The sequence below is a fragment of the Nicotiana sylvestris genome, chromosome 9 (assembly GCF_000393655.2).
Source record: "Nicotiana sylvestris chromosome 9, ASM39365v2, whole genome shotgun sequence".
In the NCBI taxonomy this organism is placed as follows: domain Eukaryota; kingdom Viridiplantae; phylum Streptophyta; class Magnoliopsida; order Solanales; family Solanaceae; genus Nicotiana; species Nicotiana sylvestris.
Window position 1 is genome coordinate 14,954,210 of NC_091065.1, and position 18,901 is coordinate 14,973,110.

General features: G+C 36.6%; 2 protein-coding genes across 8 annotated transcripts; one reads left to right on the plus strand and one right to left on the minus strand.

Annotated features, from left to right (window-relative positions):
• The first annotated feature begins 957 nt into the window (after positions 1-957).
• LOC104228175 (rust resistance kinase Lr10-like) lies at positions 958-4,244 on the plus strand. Of its 2 annotated transcripts, XM_009780583.2 has the most exons (4): positions 958-2,114; positions 2,269-2,301; positions 2,413-2,427; positions 2,882-4,244. In XM_009780583.2, exons 1-4 carry the CDS (start codon positions 1,286-1,288, stop codon positions 4,024-4,026), a joined length of 2,022 nt encoding a protein of 673 aa, XP_009778885.1. In that variant the 5' UTR covers positions 958-1,285; the 3' UTR covers positions 4,027-4,244. The 2 variants fall into 2 exon arrangements, with proteins under 2 accessions (XP_009778885.1, XP_009778886.1); XM_009780584.2 differs by lacking the exon at positions 2,413-2,427.
• A 1,435-nt stretch (positions 4,245-5,679) lies between these two features.
• Positions 5,680-14,625, minus strand: LOC104228176 (protein DETOXIFICATION 42-like). 6 transcript variants are annotated; one of them, XM_009780585.2, is made up of 14 exons: positions 14,379-14,625; positions 11,872-11,951; positions 10,829-10,950; positions 10,120-10,359; positions 9,816-10,006; positions 9,118-9,253; positions 8,483-8,579; positions 8,271-8,371; positions 7,685-7,848; positions 6,870-6,941; positions 6,667-6,783; positions 6,471-6,566; positions 6,053-6,154; positions 5,680-5,962 (listed from the first exon to the last, which is right to left on the minus strand). In XM_009780585.2, the coding sequence occupies exons 2-14, from the start codon at positions 11,940-11,942 to the stop codon at positions 5,804-5,806; spliced, it is 1,668 nt and encodes a 555-aa protein (XP_009778887.1). In that variant the 5' UTR covers positions 11,943-11,951; positions 14,379-14,625; the 3' UTR covers positions 5,680-5,803. The 6 variants fall into 6 exon arrangements, with proteins under 6 accessions (XP_009778887.1, XP_070012786.1, XP_009778888.1 ...); XM_070156685.1 differs by lacking the exon at positions 14,379-14,625 and adding an exon at positions 12,051-12,078; XM_009780586.2 differs by lacking the exon at positions 14,379-14,625 and having other exon boundaries at positions 9,816-9,997; positions 11,872-12,030.
• Positions 14,626-18,901: the final 4,276 nt, after the last annotated feature.

The window sequence follows — 18,901 nt, forward strand, 5'->3', positions numbered from 1 at the left end:
TATGAAACATAAACAGAAGGGATTCCATCAATAGGGGAAATCACTACCTTAGAACCTTCTCATTATTGTTCACAACTTAAGCTTATTTAGTTTACAACTGTTTATTGACTTTCAATCTTAGTTATTAAATATACCATCAACTGTTATTCACAACGTTTGGGGAATTTGATTCTAAAGAATTTAGTAAGTCCAACGAAAGTAATTGATAGGTTAATTCTCTGTGGATTCGACTCTGGGCATAAATACTCAGGTTATATTTGCAACGTCCGCATTGTCCTTTTGTAAGGCATAGTTGAGCGTGATCAGGCTACAATTGAATAAATAGAAAAATTTATTTCTCATCATTAATATTCAGTCAATCTAAAATTGACAAAGAAATTGATAGAAAATTTCATATACCGTGTTGGATATTCAAATTATGAGAAGTAAGTGCAAGAGGAAAAAGATGGTCATCTCTACTAAAGACCTTAATAATCAAGCTTGTAGTTGTGCCAGTGACAAATATAAAACTTTGACAAGTCTTGCATTAATCTGTTTGAAGGGCCCGAATTTGCCCGTAACATCCAATGACAATCGACATGTACTGAGCTTAGTCCCATGCGCACAGCATTTTGCGGCGCTACTTGCACGACGCTCCCCCGTTCGTTGCCAAAAGCCAATGTTTGCCACGAGCGGTGTCACCACCAGGCGTACTACGAGCACACACGAGTATTTGCCGGTGCGGTTTGCGAACATCAGGGACGTAGCACGGACAAGCCGTGCATGCCCCCAATGCCCATGCCTTATGCCAGCGTCCCCCATACAGTCCCGCCTCTTCCTGGCAGCAAGCACCTCAGCAAGCATCTGAGGTGCCTTTCAACACCAGTATTCTGTTCTCATGTAAGGTTTGGGGAACGCATCCGAGGTGACTTTGCTGGTTGGACCAAAAGTCAATATTGATGTTTCTTTTTTGATACATTATCAAGAAAAGTGTTGCATCCATTAATGACTCTCTTTCTTTGTGAAGACTTGGACTTCTGTTTAATTTGATGACTTTGTACCGTAAACAGTATTAATAGAAGTCTTGCATCCATTAATGACTTCTCTTTCTTTGTGAAGAGTGAAGACTGATGACTTTTCATTTAGGATTTAGTGACTTCATTTCTTTCTTTTGCAACAGCATAATTGGTATTTTGTGGGCCAAGAAAAGGAGGGGGATGAAAAATTTATCTTCTTGACTACTACTTGCAGTGTTTGGCACCAGCACTGAAAAGGGAAAAACCCAAAAAGAAACACACAGTTAACCATGAAAATGTCTGGAGGAACCAAGTTTCTTTCAGTTCTTACAATCCTCATCTTCTTACAGCTCTCTGACACCCCATTTGCCGAACAGAACCAGCAGTGTGCACCTTCTAGTTGTGGGCATATTAAGAACATCAGCTACCCCTTTCGATTGAAAACTGATCCAAAGCACTGTGGCGACGAAAACTATGAATTAAGCTGCAAAGGAAATCGCATCATATTCACGATATTTACTGAAAATTTGAATGGGTCTCGGAACTACTATGTGCAATCCATCAATTACGATAACTCCACTATCCGCCTTGTAGATCCTGGTATAAGAGAACAAGTTGTTTGCTCTCTTCCGCAGCATTCAACTACATATGACACTTTCCCTTCTCAATTTAATTTTTTTAAAAGTGTTGGTTCTGATGGTTCTTATGCTCCTTTAGCTGTGCGGCCAATCACTATTTTCAGCTGTCCATTTGCCATGAATTCTCCTGCCTTTGTGGAAATCACTAATTGTCTCAACAGGAGTGATGCTTCCAATGTTTCTTCCAAGGGACACACGTATGCAGCTACGGGAAACCTATATCCATCTGATTTGGGAGTGGGATGTAGTGTAAACCTCATGTCACTGACTTCACGGCCTACTATTGATGATGCAAATGTTTATATTTCAATCTTAGAGCTGCATAATGCTTTGGCGTATGGTTTTGAACTTTCATGGTTTAGTGTTTACTGTAACAACTGCCCCAATATATATGAATGCGTAGGTGAAAATTCAAGGAATGTTCGCTGTCTGGATTACACCTGCACGGTTTACAATTTTCATTTCTTCAAAACTTCATGTGGTAAGAATATTCCTGATGTCTTGCCAGAACTTAAGACGTTTTTAGCATTTTTCTATGTAATCTGTAAAGGTCTCTCTCATTCATTTTCTCACCCTCTCTCTCTATTTTGTTTTTGGGGGTTCCTGGATATGCTCTTTGAACAAACACAATCAAGTTACTCCAAGACATCTTCACCTCGTTCTTGAAAGTAAGAACTCGTTCTAGTGTCAATTCTGGTTGTATACATGCTAGGATTATATAAACGGTAAACAGTAGCAAGTGAGATTAACTGTGTTATTAATTGTTGGTGTTCTTGCAGGCTTCATTCCACTTGGTAAGCCACATCTGTTGTCTTTAAAATTTATTATTGATTCTTAAGAAGAGAAGAACTGAACTATAGACCGCTCGACTTGAAATCAATTTAAACTAACACAGACTGAATTCCTTTTTATTGACACTGTTTCATTTCATATGATAAATCTTGATAAAATTATCATTTAATTTATATGTTATATTATGGATAGTAATAATAAAAATAGAAAAGTAAATCCCAGTTTATGTTGTGTACTCACCCTTTTAGTCTATACCAATAAGAATGTTATTTTCTTATTTAAAAGACAATTTAACTTTAAACTTCTCATTTTATCATTAATTAATTTTTTTAAAGCGACAAAATTTCTATGATTCGTTTTATATCAGAAATTCAAAAGTCTTTCTTTCTAATCTAAATATTGTGAGCAGTCAAACACTGCCACACAAAAGTCTTACTTTATGATGGCTGTACACAGGGCTTAGCCTTTTGGCAAGAATGGTACTATTCCCATGCATATTTGTGTTTCTAATGATTGAATTACGAAGAAGGCATATGTCGATCTTTGATGCAATTGAAAGTTTCCTGCATAATAGAAACAATTTCATGCCCATTCGATACCCCTACTCCAGCATAAGGAAGATGACTGGGAATTTCAAAGAGAAATTAGGCCAAGGAGGTTATGGTTCAGTATATAAAGGCAAGCTCCGAAGTGGTCCTGATGTTGCAATGAAGATCTTGACCAAGCCCAAAGCTGATGGGCAAGACTTCATCAACGAGGTTGCCACAATCGGGAGGATTCATCATGTTAACGTGGTACAACTTATTGGCTATTGTGCTGAGAGATCTAAACGTGCCCTCGTATATGACTTCATGCCCAATGGATCACTTGACAAGTACATCACACCCCGAGAAGGAGGAACTCTACTAAGCTGGCAAAGAAAGTCTGAAATTGCTCTTGGAGTTGCTCGAGGTATTGAATATTTACATCGAGGTTGTGACATACAAATTCTACATTTTGACATCAAGCCGCATAATATACTTTTGGATGAGAATTTCGTTCCAAAAATATCTGACTTTGGTCTTGCCAAATTATACCCAACGGATAACAGCATCATTACTCTAACAGCAGCAAGGGGAACAATTGGATATGTAGCTCCAGAATTGATCAACAGAAGCATTGGTCCCGTATCTTATAAGGCAGATGTTTATAGCTTTGGAATGCTACTAATTGAGATGGCAGGCATGAAAAGTAACTCGGCAGCAAGAGAGGATATGTCAAGCCAGTATTTCCCACATTGGATCTATGATCAAATCGACAAGGAAAAGGAAATTGAAGTACTAGACGAGACGCATGATGATGAAAAGAAGATTATAAAGAAGCTGACTTTAGTTGCCTTGTGGTGCATACAAATGAATCCACTTGATCGTCCCTCGATGACTAAAGTAGTTGAAATGCTTGAAGGTGAATTACAAGCTTTGCAAATGCCTCCTAGGCCTTCTGAATCGCTGCAACCAACTTCACTGGAATTCAATCTAAGTTCTTCAATGAGTTCAACTGAGTCAGTGAAGCTGCTCGAGAGTTGTTCTGATTCTGCATTAATAGATGTAATTATTGGTTGACATGTGAGTACCACAAACTGTAACTTCACATTATGTAATACCTGTGCTCTATCTTTATTGTAACTTTCTATTTGTCTTTTATGCCTTTATGTGTAATGAACATGGTTTTTGCAAAATAGAGTAATGGGAGTTGTAAAAGAAACTGTGGCTTTTACTATGACTTATTGTTCAGTCTCCCCATATTGTTTCTCTTACTATGAAAGGATGTACCAGAATTATCTTTTCAGAAATGTGCAAATAGCAGGGGTGATTGACAGGAATGGCCCAAGGGGTTGGTCTTTAAATATTGTCACCCTTTTTGAATGTATTTACAAAAAAATCTCGAGACCCGCGTAGCTCTTAGGGATTTCTCTACCGGATCAGTTGAGTTTATGCTATATTTATTTTACCTAATTGTTCACAAGCTCTACCCGGTTGACATTATTTTGTGATTGTTCGTTCACCAAACTCAACCAGATCGGCGTAATTTTGTGTTATCCGCAGTCGACCTATTTGTTAAATTATTCATCAAAGTCTACCCGATACGCATAATTTTTATGTGCAACCACCCCAAATCTGCTCGGAATGATCTCAAATTAAAACAAAGCCTTCAAATTCTAGCACAAACGATTCCTAGTCACCAATTTTTTCAAATAACTTCAAATCAAGAAGACTCACTTTATCTTCTTGAGTTGCAATTTGCCTATTTGTCAAATCTTCTTGTCTCAGTTTAGGAAAGTTTGTTTTTTTTGAACTTTTGAAGTCAACAAGGAATTCACTAGAGTTTTTTTTCCCATTTTAAATGTGATTTGTGCCTGGCCTGATCACTTTTATGACACTAATCAACTCCTAAAGTATAACTTTCAAAGTTAAAAATACCTATAGGTGCCAGGGGTCAGGTTATTGATGTGAGGTGGATCCAGAAAAGGGGTGCTTCTAGTCTAAGTTGCTCGGACTCGGGTGTTGGTGTCTGATACGGGTGCGGATCTAGAGGTTGGATCCTTCATGGTCTAAGTTTTAAGATTCGGGGGTACGGATTTAAGTACGGATACGGGTGCGGGGATTCGGTTAAAAATACTTCAAATATCTAAAAATAGAGTTATAAAATTATGTCTATATTACGAGACATTATGAGAAAACTTACCAGGTAATCCGAGAAGGAGAAAATATTAATCAACTAGAGAATCCGAGAAGGTGATAAAAGGAAAAGGACTAACACAGAAATTTCTATATACAAGATATTTCATTTTCTTCAATTTACCCTAATTTTTATTTTGATTTCAAAAATTATTGTATTTGTCCCGAATTTTTCTGTCGAATTTGGTCAAAGTACCCAAAGTCGGTTGACCATATCCGGTATGAATCCCACACGACACGGCACCGAAAGTGAAGAGTCTGAGCAACTTAGGTTCTAGTTATAAACCCGAAGCGATTCATACCATGTGCTCAGTGTGCTTTCAGCCTTCCACCGTAACTTATCATTCCCCTGTCTTATTTTGAGTATAAAGAGTGTTTATTTTTTTGTACAAGCTAGAGCTTACAACAAATTATGTGAATGACAAAATGTAAAAGTTAATGGCATTGTAATGAGAAAGATGTTAAATTTCTTAGTGTTTCAAAAAAAATTTGTGTTGGAGGAACTTGGTTTGCTTCGAGGGAAAATAAACAAAATGATTGCATTTACTAGTGTTGATTGAATTAAATGAAATGGATGGAAAAGAGCACTGTGTACATATACATTGTTTTTCCTATTTTCTCAAACTACAAAAGAGTACATACACCAATGAATAAAATTGCCTTATAAGGTCTCTCCTATGCTTCTTTGGTCCTTATAAAGAATTTCAGGTTTCTGTACAAATTTACTGTATGGAAGTGCGCGTGTTTCTATAATAATTAGTAGTCTAACAGAGACTTTCAGCTCCTGAGGAACTTCCAGGGTCCAGTTCCAGTGCCTATCCTGCAAATGGTGAAGCAGAAAATAAACAAATTATGCTTCTGCATTCGTGTGGTCGCTTGAATCTGCATTATTTAGGATGCTGATGCTTACCTCCCGAAGCCAGCTAAAGCTCTTAGGCTCATATATATGGTTAGAGCTATCCAAATTCCAATAAGTCCAAAACTTGATGATAGAATGAGCAACAACACTATGCTGAAAATAGCCACTGTAAGCTGAAGATCGAATAATTCTTGTTAATAACTGTTATACTTTCATCCGGATAATTTAAAAAAATTGTAATATTCTCGGATCATCGCGAAAAAAGATTTTTATCTTCGAGAGGGTCCTTCTCTATTTGGAATATTTTTATCTTCGAGTTGAGACTAATATTGTTATGCTACAATCTTTAACAATATAGAAGAAAAGTTTTATATCTGTCGTTTTTTTGTTGAAACTTGTGGACCATTTTGAGCATAGTATGTTTATTATGAGTTGACAGAAAGAAACGAATATGTCATTGTCAGCTTACCATTGAGTATGCAGAATATGCAAAGTCAGCTGCGCCAAAGTTTACACCGTCAAAGACAAAGGCGAGGCAATTGATTGGTTGAGTTGCTGCGACGAACTGAAATTGGAAGAATTGGTAAATGGTAAGTTCTAAACCAAGTCTTTCACTGTGAAAGATTTGTAAGTGTATGAATGACATGTTTATAGATGGTGATTACCGGAATACCAATGCCAATTAGGTGTAGGACATCGACGTCTTTTGTAAATACTCTTGCTCCATAGTGTAAACAAACTCCAAGTGTAAGTGCTAGTATCAACCCTAGAACTACTCCCAACTGCACGTTTCAAGAACTCGACCGTTACTAGCTCATTTGCTACTGGAAATATATGTGAATTCCGTGTTATTGAACAACATTAGTACCTGTAACACCCTTGATGCTGTTGCAGTACACCTAGTGAAGTCCTCTTGAGCAAATGCACTTGCTAGTATTGCCTGAAAAGGGAAAGGAACATTGAATTTTTGAAGTTTGTTCACATATGCTTTCGCGTGGTGGTGAATATGAAAGTACAAATGTGTTTCGTTCGAGATATTTAAAACAATATGATGGACATATGTAAAGATCCTCAACTTTGAGTAGTTATTATTCTATACACATTGTCTCTGAGAAAAGAATCCCTCTTACTGGTTTCTGATTCACAAAATTAACCTTCAAAATAAATTGTTAACTGACAATTTTGTTCCAAACTGTGCTGCAAGCTAACTTCCTAAAATGCCACCCAAGGAGCCAAGCATTGTTGATTTTGGGAGCAAATAATTTCCTTTCTTCTATTTTAGTAGCTACAAGTCTTTATGGCCGGAGCTAGAATGCGGAATATGCAGAGGCAGACGCAGGATTTGAAGGTTGTGGGTGCACTTTTGAATTCAACCAAAATTTACTTTGCATATAGGGTGCCCACTACTAATATATCACTATTTTCTAAAGGCATATACATGTATACATCGAATTTTTGCCGAACTTTACGGGTGCCGGTGACCCCTCTTTATATAGCATAGGTCTGCCTATGGGAATATGAGTTTGGCCGAAGCCAGTAGCTTTGGTCCAAACCGTATGCTTGTCTTAAAAAATTTATTGAATATGTACAAATTGTTAATTTAGAACCAATAACTTAAACGTATGTTCGTTTAGTCTATCTGAGACAGGCGAAAAGATGTTGGTACGAGAAATCATATCTCACCTGGCCAGCAATAGCTAAGCCATCAGCTAAAAGAGATGTAGCTAGCCAAACCTGCAAGCAGACTTGAAATGCAGCCATTTGTGTGGCTCCTAATCTTGCAGCCAAAGATGCAGCTAATGTTACACAGAATGTCACTGCTATTACCCTCACTAACAATAGGAAGCCTGAAATTAGGACGAAAAAAGAAAAAGCGATCAAAAAAATCAGTTAACATAGTCATCAGAGTACCCCATCGTAAACACATGCATTGACCATAGTATCACATGTAAGAAATCATGTTTCTTTGATGATTTTGTGCTGAACATGTAGTATAAGAGATCTTTGGTATTCTCATGGGAAGATCCTCTCGGACTAGCGCCAGTATTTCTTGTCGAAATTCTAGTGTTTTATCATATATTTTAAGGAGTTTGGATTAATTTGACACTTGGTAATAAGGAATCAGTGAACAATATAACTTGGAAAGAAAGCAAACATTGCTTATTTTGATAAAATAAGAATGTGATTTAAGAAATTCCAGAGCCTCATTTGACAAATATGGAGCTGGTTTAAAATAACTTTAGTAATTTACAGCATCGGAGATCCTCACCGTTTGTAAGAAATCGAGCAAATTGAAGATATTTGAGACTAGGAGGTACAAGATCAACCTTTTCCATTAGTCTCCAAAACAGTATAACTGAAATTAGGTACCTGTAATACCAATTCAAATAAGAATATATGTCTCAGCATTTCCAAAAAATCTTATCAGTGAAACTGTTGCCTCACAATCTTATCTTTAAGTAGAGATTAGAATCTACTCACTGAGAAATTACATGAGCAATTGCAGCACCTCGGACACCAAGATGGAAAACAAACATGAATATCGGGTCCAAAATAATATTTGCCAAATCTCCAGCCACTGTATGATGTCAAAAAAACAGAAACAGAAACAGAAAAAACTGAGTCAACTTCAATTCACCTCTTCAACAACAACAACAAACCTACAAGTGGAGTTTGAAGAGGGTAGTGTGTACACAGTCTTACCTCTACCTTGTGAAGGTAGAGAGGCTGTTTTGGATAGACCCTCGACATAGGGGAGGCATAGTCACATCACTTGTTGAAAAGAAAACAATATTGTACAAACCATGGAAAGGAAACAGTAACACGACATATTACCAACAACAATAGGATAACAAGAAAACTGAAGCAAAAGAAATAACTGGTAATAATACAGGTCGAGGTATATGAAAATATGAGTATACTACTAATCTTACAGGTAAGAGAAGGATACGCTCGCGACTTCCTACTAGCCTTCTACCCTAATTCTCGATCTCCACACCTTCAACTCAATTCACCTTTTCCTAGTTCTTAAATGAAATAGAGTTTCTTTTTTAAACTGGAATTTTGATTTGTCCATTATGGAAGTTTGATTCTGTCACATATTCTTAATTGCTTACCAGTTGCAAATAATGGAGTTTTTGTGTCTTTAAATCCTCGAAATACTCCTTGCATTGCTAATGAGAGGAGAACTGCTGGTGCACCAAGTGACCTCAATCTCAGGTAATCTTCTGCTGGTTTTGACATAGCTGAGCCCTGTAAAATTATCACATATAACCAGAAATTAAAACTATGAGAGCCTCTCAACCCCCTTCACCAATTGCCGCAAAAAGGAAAAGCGAAAGAAAATAGTCTAGTGGTCAATGAAACGGATTGAGAACCATCAGGTTCAAATTCCAGCGGAGACAAAAACACCAGGTGATTTCTTCCCATCTGTCCAAGCTGAACAGAGTTACCTGGTACCTGTACTAGTGGGAATAACAGGTATCCAGTGAAATTAGTCGAAGTGTGGGCAAGCTGCCTCGGACACCACGATTACAACAACATATCCAGTATTAATCCCACAAGTGGGGTATGGGGAGAGTAGTGTGTACGCACACCTTAGCCCTACCTCATGGAGGTAGAGAGGCTATTTCTCAAGACCCTCGGCTCAAGGACAAAATGAAAAGGAGAAGTAGCTATTAGCACGATTATCAAAAAGAAAAGGCAAAAAAAAAATGGCACCAACAGCTGGGAGCAGGATACAAGAATTTGTATTCCATTGGAAAAAAAAAGAGATATTTCTCTCCCTCTCCTGTTTATGCAGAGATCAACTTACAGGTTTGATTCCCATGAACTTTAATAAAGGCTTTGCTCCAGCAATTAGAAATGCTGCTTGGATGATGCCAAGGACGGCGCCAATAATTAATGCAGCCGAGGCAGATGGAATGTGCCTCTTTTCGGGCTTAGGCTTCACAACCTCAAAGCTAGAAGCCATCTTTACGGACTTGCATACACTCCCTGTAGAATCTGCAGGTAAAAGAAAAGATAGTGTCATTATCAAAAGCACAAGGAACTTGCACGTCCATCGTTCTTGAGTGTGTAACGAGAACCTGAGCCTGGATTTTCATTTTTCGACATACCATTTTTAGGTATCAGGCTTTTGCTTTCACTGTTTGATGGTGAATCAGTATCCATTGCTTCAGCATCTCCTTCATTTTGTTCCTTGATCTTATCATTTTGCAGGTCCTGGCTTGCTTTCGTGATGGTATCTTCCTCAGCGACGAAAGAAGTTGTTACACTGACCAGGGGAAATATTGCAATCTTTGATGCTTGATTGAATACAGCAATTGAAACTCCCACAGCAGCCTGCTCAATTGGACCTGTGTCGATAAATGTAGAGTTTATGTTGATGATTCGAAACCTGTTTTGCTTAATGATCAACCTAGTTGATAACTATGACCTATGATCACCACTTTTTGTGTTGAGCTTAATTACTTCTTGACACTGACAGCGAAAAAGAATTTTTACACTATCAGATCATCGAAATGATAACGACAGTTAGATGTCCGTAAAAGGTGCAATTAATAACCTGAAAATAAGACAGATCACATAATATAAAATTTCTTTACACTAAAAAGGGCAGCCCGGTGCACTAAGCTCCTGCTATGCGCGGGGTTCGGGGAAGGGTCGGACCACAAGGGTCTATTGTAGCTTACCCTGCATTTCTGCAAGAGGCTATTTCCACGGCTCGAACCCGTGACCTTCGTGACCTCCTGGTCACATGGCAGCATATTTACCAGTTACGTTAATGAATGGAATACATTGAAATTGAAATTGTGAAGTTGATACCTATATGGCCAATGAATGCTGTATCAACCAGAGATGCAACAGGATCTGCTGTCAAAGCTAGTGCCGCAGGTAGGGCTATTCTTGCTATTTCATGGCCAAGCTCATCCAATTTAAATATTGATCTGCTCCCAAAAAAAAAAAAAAAAAAAAAATTAAAAAACAATTAGAAGGGAAAATCTTGTTTACTTTGACACTCAAGAAACTTTCATCTCCTACTCCATTACAACTTACTCTCCATGTATATCAGAGGTGGCTTTACATACAGATTTTCAATTAATTTTGGAAAAGCAGAGGGCTCTTACAAATGCAGTCAATTCTTATTAGACTACTTTTCTTGTAAATGTAAATTCATTTCCGAAAAGAGTTTAAATTATATACACTATGAGGATAAGAAATCTTTTTACACTATTAGTTCGCCCAAATGATATTTACAGGTAAACCTCCTTAAAATATGAGATTTGTAATCTTGAAAATAAGGCAATCTACAGCCTACTACAACAGTATTTTTTTATTTATTTGTAGGTTTCTCTACTTTTCCGAGGGCCTTTGTTTAGCAAGGTGCTCTCCTTTATTTGAATACCCACCTACGGCTTTGATTGTTATTACTTTTCAGGAACTATGATGTCATTCCTTGCGGTAACAACTGGAATATTACAGAATGATCTAAAGAGGGTCACTGAACCTTGTGAAGAAAGTAATGTATAAAATAAATTGAGAGCTTCCTGCCATACAAAGACAAGTTCTGAATTTGGTTCAAGGTTCCTATTCTCTATATTTCTTCGTAAAGTAGAAATTTTTCAAGGTTACTCTTGGCCGAATCTAACGGAATTTTCTTATAAGCAGACCAACTCTGTTCAAGAAGGTAAAGGTGACCTGATGATGTGACATATGCTATGGTGTATATAACTTAATACTTTCCAGGAAATATTTTCTTAGGCTCCTTGAAGGAAAGAAATGACAATCTTAAAGTTCTTGCACATTTCAGATTGATAAGTTGATGACCAAGAAAATAAAAAGTAAAAGGCAAAAACTTTAACAAGTACCTTATATCTCTAAAGAATATGGATACTGGGCTTTTAATATTCTCTGTACATGGAACTTCTTTCTCGGCCATTCTTGTACACTGAAAATGGAAAATAACCAATACAAAATATATGAGATTACCAACTATCTGCTTAAAACTATAGTATCACACATTTCCTAGAATACTGAAGTCACCAACTTGAGGTTAACATGAGTCCAGATAGTACTTCAAGAGGATACAACCTGCCTTGGATGTCTTACTTCAGTCACTTTGTTTAAATTATTCACATCTGTATTTGTGCTTTAGTTTCCATCATACCTCTCTATAACAACATACCTATATATCAGTCATTCACTATAAAAATCAAGTTTTCTTCAATAACAACAAGTTTTCTTCACTATAAAACCAATTTTTAAGTTATATTTTACCTCTCGATAACAACTTTTTACTTATAACAACAATGGTTATATTTATATCAGAACTCTCTTTGTAAAATTATCCCTCTATAAAAGCCAAATAGAATCTTTAAGATTACTAATAATAATTCTAAAAATATGCACATAATCTTTTCCATTAAATAAAGTGTCTATCTTGGATAAGATAAAAAATTTGAAGATTTGCACATGATATCTTTTTCATTGGAAAAATTCCAAAAAATATTAAAATAGAAAATTTAACTGTTAAACTCTTAGATTGTCTTCAAGGAAAAATCATTAGATACCTTTTTGCTGAAAATTTGGACACGAATCTTCGCTCATTCAAGCGTCGCTAGTAAGAGAATGAAATCTACGTGACAAGCTACAATTATAAAATTCTTCCATCAATCTTGAAAGAATTTATTTTTTAGGTAGCTTTAAAATGTTTGCCTTAGAGTTTAATCTTTATACTTTTATTTATGAATTTATTAATAATGTATTAACTTTCTTCAATATTTAACTACTGAGCATAAAAAAAATTGGATAATTTTTATCTATAATATCCAAAATATATTATAAATTAAAGTCAAATACTGTTATAAAACAGTCATTCACTATAAAAAACAAAAAATATTGGAACAAATGAGTTTGTTATACATAGGGTTGACATATGCAAACAAAATTTCTTTCGAAGAATAGGTCTAACAACCCCATCGAATTAGGAGGAGAAAATAAGAAACCATACAAGGGCGAGTCCAGAATTGAACTGTTGAGGTGCATTTTGGATTAAAGCCTATAGGAACAAATCGTGAGGCCCAAAAGAAGCGGGTTAGAACAACGAATACCTTGTCAGTTCAGTCTGGCCGTAACATTAGGTATAGAGCAAAAAGGTTCAGATATTTGTTGAGATATCAGAACATTTTTTCAGAAATGTTTTTAAAACATTGTTTGATTATAAAAAGTGATCAGTTTTGGGACAGTTTTTGAAGATGAATTTTTTAACTTCCAAAAAATATTTTTTATCTCATCTTCATTTTTTTTTTTTTTAAGTTTTAACCAAATTTATGTTCAAACGCTAACTTAGTTCTAGAGATCGAAGTTGATTGAGAATTTCTCTGAATGAACATGAATTCAGATAGGATGGAATAAACTTCGCTAGGTTTAGAAGCCAGAGAAAACATAATTGCATTTTTGGTTTCTCCAGATTAAATGAACCAAATAAAAATATACATATATTTTCAATCTCAAGAAATTGATTTGGGCCGAGGGTCTACCGGAAACAGCTTCTTTGGTAAAAATAGCACGGTATAGTCAGTTTTCGGATTGGTCATTCAAAAATAGCCAGCGTTTACGAAGTCAATGAAAAATAGTCACTATTTTGCTGCAACAGAGACCGGTCCAGCATAATATACTGGAGTTCGGTGCACTTGTGTATGAATTCCAGCATATTATGCTGGACCGGTATACTTTGCTGACTCCAGTATAATATACTGGAGACTGGAGCACCGGTGCTCCAAACTCCAGTATATTATACAGGACAATTATACTTGCTGGAACTCCAGTATATTATGCTGGAGTTCTAGTGTACTTATGATGGAACTCCATCATATTATGCTGGAGTTCCAGCATACTTATCTTGGAACTCCAGTATAATATGCTGGAGTTCAAGCATAGTTATGCTGGAACTCTAGTATAATATACTGGCGTATTTTCCGGGTTTTGAACAATGTTTTCACTCAAATTTATCTTTACATAAATAGTGGCTAAATTTCGATTACTTTTGAAACTGGGCTATTTTTGAACGGCCAGTTGTAAATTTGGCTATTTTTTAATTTCTCCCACCTTTTTGCCTTCTTGAAGGTAGATGCAAGGTCTGTATACACTCTACCCTCCCCAGACCTATTTGAGGGATTACACTGGGTTGTTGCTCAAGTAATTGACAAACTTTAACGCCAAAAAGAAAGGACATCCTAAACTCTATTTGAGGAAAAAAAAAAGGATTTCCCCTCGTAAGAACTTCAATTGTCTCCATTTGAGGACAAAAAATCAGGAAATGTGAAACGTGCAAATAAGTAAGTAATCTTTTTGACATTACAATTTCTATCATTACCTCTTTTATGACGACAGTTCATTCTGGTTCGATCGACAGGTTGTGTTGTTCTCGTAAGATATGAATAGATGAGCAAAAATCAACCTAAAAAAATAGAATTTGATGCATCCTGGCTCGTGCGTCACCGATCTTTAGATGGTTTTTCGAATGTCATAGTGCTTACGACTGTGGTAGCTGCAACGTTTCGGAGTCTTGCTCTCTCTTCTCTCTCTTTTTTTTCCTTTGCCTTGTTACGTACAGTACCTTGAGGCAATCGTTTGTTTGTGTAAATATGGATTTTTTCACAACAAATATCTCTACGTTCTTGTATCTTTGGCTAAACGTAAAATTTGATGAGTCTGTGATAGTAATACAGGATACATATAAGGCGGGAAAAGTGGTGTTTGGCAGCTTTGTAACTGACATAAGTTTAATAATTTAAAGGTAAATCTATATGTTTTACATAACAAAAGTGGTTGTTATTCATTTTATAAAACATTGTCCTTAAAGACTCCTATAAAAACTAAATATATTTTTACTTTTTTGATGCTATACGATTACTTCGTTTTCTCTTCGATTTGATTAGTTTTTTACTACTCTTGCCGTTTCAATTAATTAGATGAGGTAGTTTGACTCGGCACAGAGTTTAAGGAGAAAAAAGAAAATTTTTGAAATGTCACACCCCGAATCTGGGCCTGGACATAACACGACACTCGGTGCCTGACTACATGTGACTAAGCAAATCAACTGGCTGGCTGAATCAACATGTGATATCATAACATACTAAATGCGGAAGATAAACTAATAGATGCTGATATATTGAAAGTCTGAATGATAAAAATCAAAGTGTGGAAACACTATACAAGTCTGAAACATGTCTATAGCTAACATTGCTAAACATAAAAAGCTTGTGACTCTGTCTAACTGTTACTCTAGTCTATGAAGCCTCTATTGAAGTGCTAAAAACACTGAATATCTGTAAATATTGAAAGACTATAAGGTAATTAATGATAATGCCCCGAAAGAACTGGGATCACCCAATAGCTGGTACGAGAATCCTAGTGCTCTGAATCGTCAACCTGTAAACCAGTACCTGCATCGTGAGATGCAGGACCCGGGAAAAAAGGGACATCGGTACATTTGAATTGCACTGGTATATAAAGCAACTGAAAGAAATAACTATAAATGCTGAAACTGAAACTAAGCTGATAACTGGGAATTGATAATTGATAACTGAAATGATAACTGATAACTGAACAGAACAAAGGAAGCAAGAATATGAATACTCCCTCTTCTGAATGATGAACAACCTGTTTATCTAAATAATCTACGGCCTCGGGCCCAATATATATGTGCAAAAGCTACGGCCTCAGGCCCAAGTATACGTATAAATAACTACGGCCTCAGGCCCAAAAATGCATAAAGCATAAACTACAACCTCAGGCTCAAGTATGCATAAAGTATATAAACTACGGCTTCAGGCCCAAATACAGGTGTTTAACATTCAGGAACTGAGAATCATACTGGAATACAGGATGCTGAAATGCTGAACCATACTGAGTCACATGATACTTGAATGTTGAATAGAGCTAGACTGAGATATGTATTCATGAACTGATTATGAAAAACTGAAACTTCAACTGTTTATGACATGCTGAGTAATCTAGACTGAGACTCATGGGCATCAAACCCAAGTCTATATTGATTATGCACTGATTTCACAATGTTTAGAATGAAAGTCATGAATGAGTTACGAAGCTAGAGAATAGAAGTTCTACGACTATTCATGGAACTAAGGCCTAATCACTTTCTGAGGAAACTAGTAATGGTCATAATAAATGGGAAGTAGGGAGAATCATAGACATTCCCAAACGTAAAGAGAGTTAGCCTCATATACCTCAATTTCGCTCCATAGTGATACTACAATGATCCACAATACTAAGAACCTTCAATCTAAAATAGCAACATCCAATGGAACCCAATATTAGTAACAAATACCATAACTTAAGCCATTTAGGCATATTATCAAACACCTTGTAGGCATAAATCTCTACATCTCATCACCATATAATTATTTCATCTAACTACCACAATTAACTTCCAAAATCATATATATGACCATCCATCCACACCCAACCAATAAAGTTCCATTAAATAAACATCTTTCAATCTCTATAATAGTTGTGTAATCAAATTGGGAACTTATGATTTCCAATCACCATACCAAGAGTTCGAATACTTATTCAAACTCATATTCCCTTAATAAATCCATACATGTAATGACCCGATTGGTCATTTTGAGCAATTGCGCCCGGTTCGACAGTTTGAGGTCAAAAGCAGCTTCACATTATGTATATTGACTTGTATGCAGGGTTGGATTCAGTTTCCGGATGAATCGGATTCGAATTGGAAAGAAGGAATATAGTTCTAGAAGCTTAAGCGGAGAGAACTTGACCAGAATTTGACTTTTGAGTAAATGGCTCCGGAATGAGTTTTGGATGATGTCAGTAGCTTCATATGGTGATTTTGGACTTGGGAGTGTGTTTGGATTTGGATCTGGAGGCCCGTAGGGTAATTTGAGGCATTTCGATAAAAGTTTGGAAAATGGAGAGGTTTAACCCATAGTTGCCTTTTGTGTTATCGAGGTCGGAATGCGATTCCGAAAGTTGGAACAGCTTTGGGACTTGCCTGCAAAATTTGGTGCCGTTTGGAGATGATTTGATGTGGTTCAGATGCTTAATTGCAATTCTAGAGGTTCTTGAAATTCATAGTGATTTTCATGCATTTGGGCATCAGATTCGTGGTTTTAGTATTGTTTGACGTGATTTGAGAGTGGGGATATGTTCATATGATGTTATGGGATGTGTTGGTACATTTGATTGAGGTTCCAGGGGCCTCGGATGAGTTTCGAGTGAGTTTTGAGCGAGTCCGGACATTTCGGAGCTTAGAAAATGGTTCTGATGCTTAAATCTTTGTTGGGGGCAGAAGTCTTACCGCTGAGGCGGAAGTTTTTCCGTTGAGGCGGTGGGATAACCGCTGAGGCGGAAGTTTTTCCGTTGAGGCGGTGGGATAACCGCTGAGACGGAAAATGATCCGCGGTCGCGGTAAGGAAGAATCCGCAGGTTCACTGGACTGACTTCGGAAACCTATATCTTTTGATTTAAAAGAAATTTGGAGATAATTAAAAAATAAAAGTTGTAGCCCTTCATGTCTAGTTTTCAGAAAGCTAATGAAATCACAATTTGGACATCTATAAAAAAGGTTATGGCTAAAATACTAAAGCATGCCACTGCAGTTAATATTTTCCGTTGTAGCGGTGAATTTACCGCGGTCAGAGGTGATGGACCGCGGTCAGCGGTGGTTACGGTCAGTGGTGATGGGAATCTGGGAGGCACACTATAAATATGAGATTTAGGGTTTTATTTCATATTTTTACCTAGAGAGCTCGGATTTTGGCAATTTTTCGAAGAGTTTTCAAGAAGTTCATCGGGGTAAGTGATTATTACTCGGATTTAGCTAATATACATTAATCCATCATTTGATTCGTGATTTGGGATGGAATTTAGGAAAAATTGTGAAATCTTTCAAAAATGTAAAATAATGATTTGAAGGACCAAATGGTATCGGAATTGGATAATTTTTGTATGGGTGAACTCGTATCAGAATGGGTATTTGATTTTTGTAAATTTTACCGGGTTCCGAGGTGCGGGCCCGAGGAGGTGACTTTTGTTGACTTTTTTGCAAATTGTACAAGAATCATAGTTTTGTTAATTGGAATTATTTTCTCTTGCACTATTTGATGTATTCTAGTCGTTTTTTGCTAGATTGAGCCGAGCGTTGATGAATTGGTAAAGGAAAAGCTAAATTGAGTATTGAATTGGCCGGATTGAGGTAAGTATCTTGCCTAACCTTGTGTGGAGGACTTCCCTTTAGGATTTGACTCTTCTATGCTAATTATAGTCCATGTATGCGAGGTGACGAGTGTGTGATCGGACTTATTTGTGAAACATTTTCCTCTAGGGTTCTTAGGTCCTTATGTTCATTATGTGGAAAGTATCCCGTCATGATTGGGTTTCCTAATTGCTTAAATTGCCTTTATATGCTCCATATGATGTTGTTAGCTTCCCTCTAATTCTTACGTGTTACTTGACCCTTAATTGCCTTAATTGAAGTGATTGCCTTCCTTATTGTTTTGATACTTCTTGATTGTGAGTTCCCTTATGACTTCGTGCAAATATGTTACATATCCATTTGTTGTGGTTACTGGTATAATTATTACGTGCTTATTATGTCTTGTTGATTTGATAAGGTTAGTGTGCTTCTTGGTTTTTGATAATAGGTGAATTTAACTATATTCAGGCCCTAAATAACCGCCTTCTTGCATAGTTTTAATAATAAAAGTGATAACAAAATGCTCTTATTAGTGCTTTTCATGATTTGCAGGTTATATATGACTAGGGAAGGCTAGGGAGCACTTTTAGTCAAAAAATGAAGAAAGAGAGGCCAACCGTGAAATGTCCCAAGTGAACCACGCAAAAACAGGC